General features: G+C 40.9%; 1 protein-coding gene across 1 annotated transcript in view; it reads right to left on the bottom strand.

The window, feature by feature from the left end:
• Positions 1-9,395: 9,395 nt before the first annotated feature.
• FARSB (phenylalanyl-tRNA synthetase subunit beta) overlaps positions 9,396-14,778 on the bottom strand; it is a 48,054-nt gene continuing 42,671 nt past the window's right edge. Inside the window, exon 17 of the mRNA XM_032803591.2 lies at positions 9,396-9,665. Coding sequence (XP_032659482.1) covers positions 9,514-9,665 — 152 coding nt within the window. The 3' untranslated portion in view covers positions 9,396-9,513. The remainder of the gene's footprint in view (positions 9,666-14,778) is intronic.

Here is a 14,778-nt window from a genome sequence, read left to right as displayed (position 1 = left end):
GACTAAAGCAGAAAAAAGGTACAATAAGTGGAAGTTTCCTTAACTCATAACACTAAGTCAACTAGACTCAAAAAGTGGCTTAAGTTTAGCTGGCTCTTTCATACAGTTTTAGTAAAATATTGCTATTCTGAACTGTGGCTATTCTGTGCTATCAAACTTTTATAATATACATCTAAGCTTGGATTTATAAAGTATGTGCACATTTCTATTTTTTGTAGCATTCCGTTGCATGTGACTTATGCAACCCCTACCAACTGTTCTCTTCCAGAAGTCTTAACTGGTTTGCTTCAAACTTTAAAATAAATGTATTTCCAAAAGCTGGTGGGTTTTATTTACTTTGTAGCTTGTCACATCTTTATTAATCTTTGAAATTGGTTGATATGGAAGGGGAATGGCTTGAAGTTTGAAACATCCATTACCTGCGCAATCCATTGCCACCTCCATCTGCAGTAAACCTGTAAACTCCCATGGTAGACCTGTTATGGTCATTAATGTCGACTTTCTGTAGTTACAACTATCCCACCAAGGTGTTAATAAAGATGGGAGGAAGAATTTTAAAAGCCTACCAAACAGCATAAATATGCTACCCACAGGAAATTAAATGTTTTTAACTGTGTGTGCAAACTTTTAATTACAGGAGAAGCAGTGATTAATAGTGGCCCTAAACATCAGAGATTAGAAAAATCTGTCTGCATAATCAGTATAGATTTGGAAAAAAGGTATGATTATTTTTATTAAACAGCACTAGCTAACAATTTTAAATGCCACTTAGAAGCTAGCATAATTGAGGTTTAACACTTCTACATTTGTGGTATCAAGTCACGATCAGCTGTGCATGGGCCCTCGTGTGTAAAACAGCATGAGGTTAGTGCAAATTTATAGCCAAGAACATGGTGGTAATAAACAAAAACATCTCATGATCAATAAACTGTGTTTACTAAAAAGTCCATAATAGGGTTCCAAAAAGCCTCGAGTAAATCCCTTCTCTTTCTCAAGCTATGTGTGCTCTTCTCCTGCACAGCTGTTGGGCACAGTCAGGTGAAAACATTCTGCCTCTGCTGTGTGGTACTGATTTTCCAGTGTCTCAGTAAGACATTACAGCCATTAGTCCAAGTACTTTTTTTTTTTTTTTTTTAAAGGATTGGATCAAAATAGTGAAAAACACCTTCTCATTTCTTTATTTAAAAATAGTTTTGGAAAGGATCCTGCACTCTCCCTTTACTGCTCAGTTGAACACACATGCTTACTGTTATGACTTCACATGGTCTGCTGCAATGTATGTGACCTACTGTGAAGTGAGGCCTTCTTTAGAACCTCTCCTGTAGTCAGTATGCAGCTACTTCTCTGTGATTGGATATCAGGCATTAGAGGTGGGAGAGGATTCCTAACACAGGCAGACCTAAGACATACCTGAGTTTAATATCTTGTGTCACTGATTCAGATCCACATTTGGTTGTCTGACGGAAAAAATTCATCTAATAACTGTTTGGTGACTTACGTAGAAGGTCCAGTTCTTGCTCAACAAATGTTCACAATGCAAACACTATTTCTGTCGATGATGCTACGTGACTTTGTTGCTTGCTGGTAATCTCGCTAAAGATAGTGTTGCCGCTCTTCAACCAGAGCAGCTAGTCCAGGGATTGGCAACTTTTGGCACACGGCTCGCCGGCGGGCGGGGCCGGGCGGGTTTGTTTACCTGCTACGTCTGCAGGTTCGGCCGATCGCAACTCCCACTGGCTGCAGTTCGCTATCCCAGGCCAATGGAGGCTGTTGAAAGTGGTGGGGGCCAAGGGATGTGCTGGCCGCTGCTTCCCGCCACCCCCATTGGCCTGGAGTGGCGAACCGTGACCACTGGGAGCCGCAGTCGGCCGAACCTGTGGACGCAGCAGGTAAACAAACTGTCCCGGCCCGCCAGGGTGCTTACCCTGGCGAGCTGTGTGCCAAAGGTTGTTGATCCCTGAGCTAGTCAAATTTTGGATATTCCAGTTGGAAGTAGAAATTGATATAGTTTGGTATTCTATCTGATACAATTTTATTTACAAGGAATACACAAAGTCCACCTTCTCCAAATGCAGGAGGAACCAAGAACAAAAGGAACAGGTTCCTAGCTTACAGCTCTTTAGCCAACAGACCCAAAAGCTCTCACTTTAGATTTTCCCAGGGTCATACTATGCTCACAGGCTCCTGGTTGGCTTTCTTGCTTTTTGCCTGTGCTTCTCTCTCACCCTCCCACTCCCACCTGATCACAATCCCCAGTCAAACCCTTAGCCCAAATGATGGTAGTTTCTTGGCAGAGTCTTCTACATTTAAAATGTAGATTGCCCTAGCTGCGGCACTCAGAAGTGTGAAAAATTCATACCTCTGAGTGATCTAGTTAAGGCGATCTAACCCCCTCCCATCTAGAATTCTTCCATCACCCTTGCGACCAACATGCAGGATAGTTTTCTGTCATCTTAGGAAGTGTCTACAATACAGCACTAGGGAAGCATAGCTGCAGCTGTGCCACTGTAGTGTAGACATGTTGTGTGTGCATATACATGATGCTTTCCCTGCCTCACTGTGCCCATTCTTCTGCACAAATGTATCGATAAGGGATCACTAGTCAGAGAACCCAGAATTGTAGCAGTGCAAGCTTCATTTTGGGGAAGTTCATTTTGGGAAAGTTTCTGTGTTTGGTATATATATGTGTATGTACAATTTTTACATCAATACTGTGTCCCAAAATAAGTCTCTCTTAGCTGTTGCGTCGTTTCTCATAGGCTTAGATAACAGGCTGGCTTCTTTGATTATACAAGTAGTGCCAGTGTGGCCAGTCATTCTTGCCCCGCCAGCTAAAGATTACTAAGTTATTTTCAAAATATTTGTGGTGGCTGTTATCATGTGTGACATCACAAATGGGAGGGCACCAATCAGCCATCCATGGGTTTATAAGGAAAGGGAGCACTAGAACTCCTATTGCTTGTAATGACTGCATCAAGTTGCTCTATACAGTCACTGGTTGCCACACTGATTTTAAATGAGCATATGCAATTGCAAGGTGAGTCCAATAAATCACAGAATTTATTATATTAAGAGAAGGAGTCAGCAAGATTTAAAAAAGGATGAGTCATTTATCAGAGATGATAGGGCTAGATCTCCCAGTTATTGATTTTCCATCTGACAGTCAACTGCTCCTGGACTTTTAAGTAATATTAGTAAATACAAATGACTTATGTATTTGGATTACTTGAAATGCCTCGCAGCTATCTCAGAGGCCTATTCAGAAATTTCAGCTAGTGCAAAAAGCAGCTGGCTGCAGCTAAGAGGCGGTCTATGGATGGAGCACGTTATCTGTTTTTTCCAGGTTCAGTTTAAGGTGTTTATCTGTAAAGATTCTATCCATGCTACCAGAGAGTGCACTCACCCTGTGCACCATTTCAGAAGTAAGTGCAATTATGGTAACTGGATTTTGCACAGTAGGAAGTTTGTTTTCAGTTGACTTGTCAGTTTTTCAGCTCTAATATACATTTAATAGTGTAACTACACCTGCTGACTATTGCTGGGGCCTGATAGACCAGGCTTGCACAACTTGTAAAGTGGCGAGAGCCATATTACTCCAAAGAAAACAGTCGAGGGCCGAACCCCCCCACCCGGCCCCGCCAAAATCCCCACTCCCCAGCACCTCCCAGCCCCCCTGAAATGCCCCTCCTCCAGAACTGCCCGCCCACAGAAACAAACCCTCCTTCCCCAGCGCTGCCCCACCAAAACAAGGGTATTGAACCTTGATACATAGCAGGCCCCTAAGGCAGTATAATTAAGGTAAAAGAAAAACTGTCTTTCTGCTAGAAGTAGAATAAGATCTTCCCCCAACTTTGTAATCAATTGCCCTGTTGAATGAATGAGGTGTGGATGAGGAAGGCGTGGAAGGCAGCACCTCCAGACAGCTGCAACCCTTGGGCCGCATGTTGGGCAGGCCTGCGACAGACAAATTAAACAAAATCTGGCCTCTGTGGTGATGGTAGGCTAGGAGATGGGTTATAAATCCCAATAGATCTTGGCATAAGGTGATCACTAGCTGGCCTTAGGAAGAGGTTTCCTCCCACCATATACTTTGGTCTAGGCCAGCATGATGGTTCCCTCTATTCTAACTACTACATGAGTTAGACTAGCTGTCTCTTTTTACTTTACTGTTGTCAGTTCCCTACAGCAGGAGTTCTCAAACATCATTACATTGCAACCCCCTTCTGACAACAAAATTTGCTACATGATCCAGGAGGGGTGAAAGAAGCCTGAGCCTGCCCGAGCCCCATCACCCTGGGTGGGTGAGAAGGGCAAAGCCGAAGCCCAAGGGCTTCAGCCCCAGGCAGATGGCCCATAACCTGAGCTCCACAACTCAGATGTGAAGCCCCTCAGGCTTTGGCTTCAGCCCTGTGTGGTAGGGCTCAGGCTGCGGCCCTGGGTCCCAGCAAGTCTAAGCCAGGCTTGGCAACCCCATAAAAATGGGGTTCGTACCACAGTTTGAGAACTCCTGCCCTAGGGTAAACTCTCTTTATGGGCCCAACCCCCCAACTCTCTCTACCACCTATATGCAAAATTAGTAACCTTCTCTTTTGGTAGGCGATTCTAGCCCCTTGCTGATTTGGGGGGCAAGAGGAAAGGAAAGAAAACAGAAAACCAACATTTCTGTTCTGGCCATTCTAGTCTAACCCTTATGCTCTCTGAATAGGGAGGAAGGCTAGGACATGCAATATATACAGAACACTTAGAGGGAGCTTCAAGCAAAACAACCAAAGGGGAAGAAGAGAATAAAAACAAGAATGGGTGGAGATTGCATGTAGCAGAGTTGGCTTGCAAAAAAAAATTGAATAAACCTTACTTCTGTCAAAACTACATTTTCTGTAGGGTGGTGGGGGGGGAGGTTAGCACATGCTGTGTTTGACCAGAAGAAAAACAACGCAAAATAAAGGACACTGTGTGTGGTGTACACGTGTGTGTGTGTTGTGTGTATATATATATATATATATATATATATATTATAATACACCACACACACACACACACACACCACATTATACATTAGCACATTACACACAACATACAAACACACACACACAAATCCGCTAACCATACAGCTTATAGCTAATGTGGTTGTCACTCCAACCATACAGAGGCTGTGATGGTACCCCGATTCCTCCTTACCCATCCTGATTGGTGTTCCTTCCCAGAGGACAACTAGTCTGAAGCAATTCCTGTCACATGAGGTGTGGAGGTCGGAGGTTGCCAGCTTACAAGAAGCTCTGTAATGTGCACAGCAGTCTCTCAGGTGAAGCAGGAACCTGGGGCCTGGATCACTGACTTCCTGTTGTGCTTATTTAGTGCCCCTCGGCAAAGCTAAGAATCATTGAAACTGTAAACAATAGTGGCATCTGTCCAAAAGCAGAAACTGCCCAGGGAGAGATGTTGCCTTAACCTAGGCATCAATCTATAATAGAAATAGTAATTGTAACCATAGACTAGGGTAGAGGGATATACGTCAGATAACTTCTAGTTCCTCCCACTTACTGTATAGAGCAAATTTCAGAGGAACTCAACTATTAAACCTCACAAGACATCAGAGCAGTAAGTTGTATACTTGTTTTACAGATGGTTGAAATGAGCCACCTTCCAAAGGTCAACCAGCAGGTTAGTGGGAATAAGACCCAGGAATCCCAAGCTCCTCTGTCCCTCAGTTCATCAACCCCACTTCAACCTGTAAAAACAAATAAAAGCACGTCCGTCAGACCTCATAATAGATTAGGGAAAAACATTCCAAGTTGACATTAAATACAGACACCACCCTAGCAAACAGTGCCACCGAGCCTCTGAATTATGAGAGCTGATAGGAAAACGAAATGTTAAGTGCAGGTATTCTGATGAATACAGTAGTTACAGTAATGTTAGCAATAAAGAGAATGCATGAATAGGTGTTGCTATGCTCCCTTTCTCCGTACAGAGGTCTGTCTGTATTTTTCTAGCTCTTTCATACTCAGCACTAGTATCAAATTCTGTCAATGTCTTAAGGTTAAAGCCTGTTTCTTTTCTTTTCTTATTAACTGGTAAAGAAATATGCACTGTACTGGTCAGCATGGGGATTATACACTGAGGATAAAAGGTAACATCTTCCCCTCTAGAGTTTGGATAACTGGTATTTACTTAGACCAAAGACAGTAGACTGGTCTAAACACTTGGAAATCCAAGGTAACAGTAAAATACTGTGACCCATTGGTAAGCCTCTCAACTGAGAATAGTAAATCTTCCATTACTCAGACTCCGATCTCCTAATTTTGGCTGACAATTTCTCTGCAGACACTCCTTCCCAGAACCCACGTTAGGAGGAGGTTGAATTGTCTAAGAAGCAAGAAAGCCCATCACCTCTTCTGTTTTGTTCGCATCACTGGCTACTTAACCTTGACAAGAGCCTCCTGCAAACTAAAAGCTCATTCTCAAAAAGCTGAGCCTTGATCATTTTGCTGCAAAGACACTACTGCTGCTTGACTGAATTCTAAAATGTGTTATAAAAGGGCTCAGCCTTCTAACAGTTATCTGGAAAAAGAAACAAAACTCAACAATTTTTCTTTATTTCTCATGTTTTGACCAGTTCTACTCTATAGACAAGTCTGTACCTTCAACCCTCAGCGCGTTTCATCTCTCCCCTGTACAAAATACAGAATCAAGATCCTTCCCTCCTGATGCTGCAAGTCATTTATCCATTTTGCCCCCACTTATGGCCAGAGCTCAAAGCTAACGAGGGGAGGTTCTATCCATGACCAGCGGACTGTGCTAGCAATAATGGTTTGGGATCAGTAGTGAGACAAACTAATTTTGAGCCTCTCTGAAAGTCGTCAGTCCAAAAGTTTCACCTTGTTATTGGGTTCCAATGGTGTCAGAGAGCGGTATTTAAGTAAAGGACAGCAGAAAAATAATCTACTGCAATAAGCCTCATCACTGTGGTTTCCTTTGGTAATGAATGCTACGTTAGTGCAATGGATGCCACGGCTAAGAGTAAATGTAGTATCTTTTTGCAGAGGGAGATGGGTATATGGATTGGAGACTTACTGCTGGTGCAAGAAAGGTATAAACTCTTGCAGTACGAACAGAATAAACAGCAAGAGATCTGGGTTCAATCCCCAGATGTTAGACTTCTCAGACGACCTTGGGCAAATCACTTACTAGAACCTTCCAGTTATTGAGCACTTGCAGCTCCCGCTTATGTTAAGTACAGTTGTGGGGAGCCAGAAACTCTAAAAAGGAGCTCCTTAGTGCCTCAGTTTCCCTCTCTGTAACAAATATAATTTCCTCTGTCGCAAGGAATTATTGGATAACAACATCACTGGTTGCGAGGCACTCAGATGCCAAGGTTATATAAAGCCAGAGGGAAAAAACTTGACCCATAACCCTTCCCACAGAGACCATTGCAGCACAATGATTAGTAACAACCTAACCAGGCCATTATTCACTAGAGGGTAAGCTCAAAGGAGAATTGGGACACAGTGTCCAAAAATCTTGTGTATGGAAGTATATTTAATGTACAGAAGTATGCTTGTGCTACGCTGAAATGCAAATCTGCCTTACTGTGGTTCTAATCCCCACCTATGACCCACTAATAAAAAGGGTTTTTTTGTTTTTTTTTTTTAATACTTACCATCTGTGTTCAAGCTTGTTTCCCACACTGAAAGCTTGCCTGGTTATAGTTGTGTAGGCATCACAGAGAATATACCTTTCAGCTGACAAGGCTTGATAATCCCTGAGGGACTTTAAACTGCAAGCTGCAGTTCTCTCACTCTATGCGCGGTAGAGTCAGTTGCCTTACGTATGTAATATCTTCTCATTTCATGTTTGTCATGCAGAGAAGTAAAATCTACACTTCCATCTGATGGTAACTGTAACTCACTGACAATAGGATTTCCAGATGGGTAGCTGTAATGCATTTTTTCATAATTTATTAAAACAGTCCCCCACCTGTTAAGAATAATGAAAGATTTACCATTGAAAAGACCTAATGGTTCCATTCATAGGTGCTTTGAAGTAATACATCTTGGAAGACAGTTGACCTTACCATCACCATTTTCTACACATCTCCCTTGTTATTTAGTTGGCATTTGTAACACTCTTGTCCACTACCATTCTGCTGTTTACATTTATACTGTCCTTCCCCTACAGGACTATATCTGGCAGGCTCCCCCAGTAGATATAAGGGTACATTGCATTGGTGCAAGATATGTAACAGTCATAACTGGCAACTTTAGAACTGGCTATAATGCAGTGTGAACAACTGTCAAGATTATAACATGAGTAAAGAGCTTGCTTAAAAGCAACACAAGAAGTCTACGGACTCAGCTGTTCTCCGTGGGAATGGATATCTGGAGAAACGCTGCAGCTTGGGGCGGGCTCATTTTCCAAGCTAGTGGAGGCCATGAAGGAGAAACCTGTTGTGCCCCCTTGTGAAAACTGACCTACATCAACAGCAATACCTCTGTCATACTGAGAGGTTCCAACAGGCGATCAGAGCAAATGACAACCACACTGAGAGGCCTTGAGGTTTGGCGAGACAAGAAAGGTAACACAAATGGTCAGTCATTACAGCAAACACACAAGGTTGGGTAAGGAGATGCAAAACAACTATATCAATGCCCACTCTCAAATGCTGCGGCAGGAGTTGAAATCCATTGCTACGGCTATGCAAGTGCAGCATGAAATGTATCAAGTTCTGCAGACATACATCAGCGCCTCCATCCCATAAAACCTTTGATCAATATTTTTGGACTCTAAGCAAAAAGGTCAGTCTGCTTTTTGTTTTTTTAAATCTCTCTCTCCAATTTGGTTAGTGTGGCGCTTCAAAGTGATAAGGCTTATATCTACCATGAAATAATTCCAACTTTGATTTTTCTTTGACTTTAGAATGATAAGAGATCAAAGGTTTTGCTTACTGCATTGCAGGAGATATTGTATAAGTCTTGCTTACAAAATAGCTCTGGTTTTCATGAAAAAGTTTATGTCCCTCCCCCAACCACCGATGAGCAAATGACAACCGTACAGAATAAAAGCTCAATTCCTTAGTTCTGCTCACATTCGTTCAACATTTGTGCTAATCAATTATCTTATTTCATGCAATAAGAAAAGAATGAGATTCCTGTTATGCAGCCATAATCAGTTACAGTATGAAGCTCTGTCTGTGGAACATTTCTGATTTTGAAAACTAATCACGTGCTTTGCCATTACATTTCTCTTGTAACACATTGGGATTTTACCCAACTTTTTTTGTGTGTTTGGGGAGTAAACACATTGATGGCACATTCTAGCCCTAGTTACCACGTTCTTACATCGCAAATGCCAGCCTAATTGTAATGTAAGGAACATATTTACGCATGGAGCCAGACCGTGTTTTTCTAGTTTATTAGAACATTGAAGTATAGGTGGATGTTCTCTGCAGAGAGAGACTAAAGGGCATGGTTGCATGTGAAGTGGATATTTGGAGGTGATATAATAGTTTTGTCTTCACAAGAAGGGCTCAATATTGATCTCTAGAGCAGAGCATGGCATGGTGAGCTCAAATTTGGTGATAACATCAGGGTGAAAGACTCCAAGCTTTCCGATACTTTGACCTTTGGCAAAGATCTCAGCACAACGGCCAGGGAAGAAAGCCGAGTCTGAAAAGAAAGTGAGAGAAAAATCAATATTTCTTCAGGCTAAAAAAGTTAATAGACATTTAACAGTGAGAACAAAACTTTTATTATTTAACCGGTTTCTCTGCTAAGAATGGGCTCTCTCACTTTCTAGCATTAATAGATGTGCAATGATTGACAAAACAAGGAAACGCTTTGAGTAAAAATAAAACGTTAAGCCCTAACATGTGGACATTTCCCCCCCACTCGAAAGTTGTTTTGACAAGCATTTTTCCTATAATAGAAATCAGTGCAGATGAGTAAAGTCAGCAGAGAGACACTGAAGTTAACAAGAAATTTAGCATACTTGAAGTATTATCCAAAAACCTGAATGTTTCCCACCTTATTATGTTTAGGAAAATAAAGCTTGCTGTCATCTAAGGGGTGAGCAGGAACGTCACGCTTGATTACATGCCACATTACTAGTAACATGACCTACATTCCTTATCTGGAGAAGAGCTTTTAAGCAGTTTCATGTATACTGTAAAACCACAGCAATGACTGACTCAAAGGAAGCCTGAGATCTTCCTCTATATATCTCAAATCAAGCATCGAGTTTTTAAATGTTATTTGGTAGTTTTTTTTTTAAAAAAAAATTAGTTGTAACAGTAATAGAAGAAATCAGCAAAGGAAGAAACATGAGGATTTCTCACTGGGAGCCCTTACTGTCTGGGAACTTATACACCGACATTAAGGTCTTGTCTACATAGGGAAGTTATACCAATATAAGCTAAATAGTGAATTTAAACCAATACAGTTACACAGGTCTATCCCCCACATTACAGAAGTGGCTTTTACGTTGGATTAGCTCATGTTACTTTGGAAGGGTTTTAAGCTACATTGAAAAGAGTCACTTGGAAATAGTATAAACATGGGGAGTTGTGTAGGTATAACTACACTGGTTTACAATATCTATACAATTATACCAATATAACTGGTAAAACTTTCCTGTGTACACAAGCCTTAAATGCCACAGATGCAGAAAGTTCTACTCTGCTAACAAACTTCTGAAACAGTTGATAAGTATTTCCTTTTATCTTCTCTAATAATGAAGTGCAGGATTCACACATCAACAACAGTTCTTCCCTGTGACTGCTGTGGGTAAACATTACTGGACAGTATTTCCAAGTTAGTAAGATTTAAGATTCCAAAAATGTTTTTTTAGATTCAGGAAAAATATGTTTTGTAGAGAAGGGAGGGAAAATACTGGGAGAAACAACTCTTCCCTCTCTTTTCCTGTCAGTCACAAACAAAGCCCAAAACTGCACCAGTAGATAGGAGTTATTTTATTACACCAGAAGGAACCTGCAAGGGTCTAGGGTTTATTTGATCTCATCTTAAATTACTAAAAATGAGACCTGTGACTCACGTCCTAGTGTACTGGGACCTCCTGGAATCAAAGCATATAACTCTGGACCAGAGTGATTTACCCAATGGGACAAGAAGAACAGTAGCTAGTAGCTCTAGCAGAGTTCCTTGTGTACAGTCCCCTCAAGAGAGGGGAGGGTATAAGGAGTAGGCAAGGCCTCTCAACTCCATTGATCGCCCACACTGTTCTGCTGCTACCCAGAGGGAGGTTCAGCTTTCAGCTACATTAATATTTGAATAGATCTCCACTCAGAACTTTGGTGAGTCACCAGAAGAGAGTACCACAGAGAGTAGTCAATCCCAAACTCTACTGCTCCCTACACTTCTCTTCACTGTGTTAAAAAAAAAAACAAAAACAAAACAAAAAAAAAACACCACCTTCTACAAGAAAATCCAATGGAGCATTCCTTGTACGGTGAGAATCAGGGGAAGACACAGTAGGGGAGAAGCTCATCCCCCTCCCACGCACTTCTGCAGATGCTGTGCTGAGGGGGTCATTCAGCAGACATCCTCTGTGGCAGGGAGGGTCTCAGTTTTATTGACACTGGTGGGAACTGAGTCAGTGCAGAGCCCTGGGCCAACGTGCTCTGGGCCCTGCATAAGGCCAGAGATAGATTCCCTAATGGCAGTTTTCTCTTTGGTTTCTCTAAAGTTCTATTAAAATTCTGGCAGGAATAGGCTCAGGTCATTATAATGTGCTAGGAAGAGCCATTTAAAATGGCAATATCAAGTCAAATTCAGCCCTGAACCTCAGGTTCATCTTTTATGAAACTCAAAGAGCCAACAGACATGGGGTCCCAAATTTTCTTCTTTTTTAAAACATCAATGGAAACTTATTTTGAAAAGTCCCCCTGCAGTGTCATAGACAAAGTTTACAAGGGCAAGAATCTGAAAGTAAAAATCAATTATTCTGCACTCACTAGCCAACCTGTGAGAAATACCAACAGAATGTTAATATATATTTCACTCTGTACAGAAAAGGGTCCAAATGGCATTCTCCCAGCAAAGCGAGCAGCAGGCAATTTGTGGTCTTTGTGTGGACATATAGAATCAACAGTAATATCTGTGGCAAGGTTCTCTACACAGTCACCTCAAGAGTTTCATGGCTGTGAAAAGTTGTTAAGTCCAAGTTTCTTTAGTGGAGAGGTTTTACTAGTTAAGCAGTCACTAAACCTCACCTCTAAATTACCCGTAATGATCAGCTAGCATACGGACCAGGCCTTAACCCTTTGCTGCTAGGTGAGATTTCACAACAACAATTACTGAAGCAATTATGTTGTAAGTCTCCTAAAGGAGATCCTGGCTTGTGCCAAAAGCTTATTAAGAGCCCACATTTAGTTAAAGATTGTAATTTACTACTCCATTCACTTTTATGACTAACATTAGATAAAAAAAAACAGTGTCTCCTGATTTAACTAATCCCCTCATACTCCATACACAAAAACGTCTAAGTAGGAGAAATTCAAAAAGCTTCACTTGCAAATACCAGTTCAAGTGTCTAAAATTCACCTTGAAATCCAGTTAGAGATCTAATTGTCATTGCTGATCTACTCCCAACATGTCAGAAGAAGCCAAACAAGGGTGGTAGTGGGGGAAAATCATCTTTTAATATGTCAACATTATAACCAGCAGCTATGAAAGGGGGTGGGATGAAATGCAATACAATGCAATCTGACAAAGAGACTCTAAAGCCAGTAATGTCTTAGGCGTACTACAAGCAAGCAACAGACAAAAGCCATATCTTATAGGTGCAAACAAGAATTTAATTTCCAGCACTCAGTGAGGTGGAAATAATTCCTTTAATTAAAAGCTTTTGTAGCATCTCCTCAAAATCTATAATTGTCTTTCTGTGTTCAGACAGTAGGGCCACTTTGATTGCTTTGGGGGTAATTCTTTGGCCAGTAATCCAATGAAGAACCTAGTCTTTAGCACATTTTCTGGCTAATTGACCTTCAAAAGGCTTGGTGAGCTCTCTATGCTCTTCGTTGTCAAACACCTTGCACAGTTTCTTTTCACTGCCCATTCTTGGCCCCTCCCTCCTTTAAAAAAGATTAAGGTAATATTATAGGCCTAGAGTTAGGATAAGCTTTAGAACATACCAATTCATTCCTATAATTTGAGGGAACTTCGGAAGTCGAAGCTTAAGCGGGTAACTGAGTGGACCCTGAATTCTAAAAGCAGCAGAGCTGTGTTATTGAGCATGTGGCATCTAAAGTCTTTCATCTTAATTCCATTCCCATTGGTTACATTATTTCCCCATTTACTTGCTTATCCTAGATTCCTCTTTTGAAGTGTCTCATCTGCTCTCTATATTTGCAGATTTTCTTTAAATCATGCTCTTTACTTTATAGATTTGCTTTTTTTCTTGCAAATATACAAAGAAGTCATGGATTCAGTACCTGACAAGTCAACATCTGAAAAGAAACTGGCATTCCTTGAACATTCTGTGCAGTCTCAGTCCCCATAAACTTAGACTTAACTATAACAAAATCCGTGGAAATAATCTTCCCCATTTCAGGGAGAAATATACATTTCTATACTCATCTCTATTTCGGTTTATTCTAAAAATCATAGCTTTACAAATACTGTATTTCTGATCATCGGATTAAGACAATACATGATCTATACAACAATACACAATCTATTGCCACAAATTAGTATAGCTGTATGCGATATAAACTGCATAAATATTAATTAGACTTCAAAATACACTATTCTGCATGGCTACATCTTGCCATGACACAATTCAAGGTGTCCAAAAATAGGAGCCTAAAATGAAGCTCCCAAATTCCTCCTGACTTTTCGCAAGTATTGAGACTTCAAGAGCTCCCATTAAAGTCAACCCATTGTCACCAACCCCTCTGTCACAGCTAGTGAATACAGTTAGTTATTGAGGCCAATGGTAGCTTCTGGGGGGGATCCATCAACTTTAAACTCCTGGTTTCGAAAAACTTGCCTCTCTCTTGACAAGATGTCTCATTACACAGGATGCCCCAAATGACAACTGTAAAACCTGGCTAATAGCACAAACAAATCAATATGATAACATTAAGTGTGTTCCTTTACATGCCCCCCCCCCGCTTTTTTTAAGAGGTAAAATCAAATGTAAAAATTTTAGGGGGGAAAAGGCAAAGCAACAAAAATTACTGAGTTACAATTACTTAAGTATCAACACAGTCACCTGCACCTACACACTGATCTAGCAGGTTCACAGTTTGGTGTGTTAAATTAAATGTATATTTACCATACTGGTTTTCTCTTTCATTTTCACAGGTATTAATACCAAAGGTTTTGGAGGGAAGGTCAATGACACAATTAATTATCTACCTGTGTGGTATACCGGATACCCCCAAATAGGGCTCAGCTTGGAAACCCTTGAGAGGAGGACAATAAGCCCAGGGACTGTAGAATCCTGAACATACTTGCAATTAAGAGCAAAACAAAACAAAAATATTCTGCTCACAAAGCACTTGGACAAAAGCTAAATCATTTGCATGTGTCACCAGACCCCCAAGATACAAATACAACCGTATAATATATTTGAAAGTCATCTTTAAAATAAAATAGAAGTTTACACTTTTATATAACAGTATCTCTCTGTTACTTGTAATAATTTTATTTCTATGGATGTGTCTGATCTAAAACCCTCCCGGCAAATATGGGTATATTTTATTGTAATATGTTGGCTGAAATTTATTTAGTTCCTGTCCATACTCTGGCTTTTAACGAT

Source organism: Chelonoidis abingdonii, chromosome 8 (genome assembly GCF_003597395.2).
Source record: "Chelonoidis abingdonii isolate Lonesome George chromosome 8, CheloAbing_2.0, whole genome shotgun sequence".
In the NCBI taxonomy this organism is placed as follows: domain Eukaryota; kingdom Metazoa; phylum Chordata; order Testudines; family Testudinidae; genus Chelonoidis; species Chelonoidis abingdonii.
This window is presented reverse-complemented; position numbering and strand designations above follow the sequence as displayed.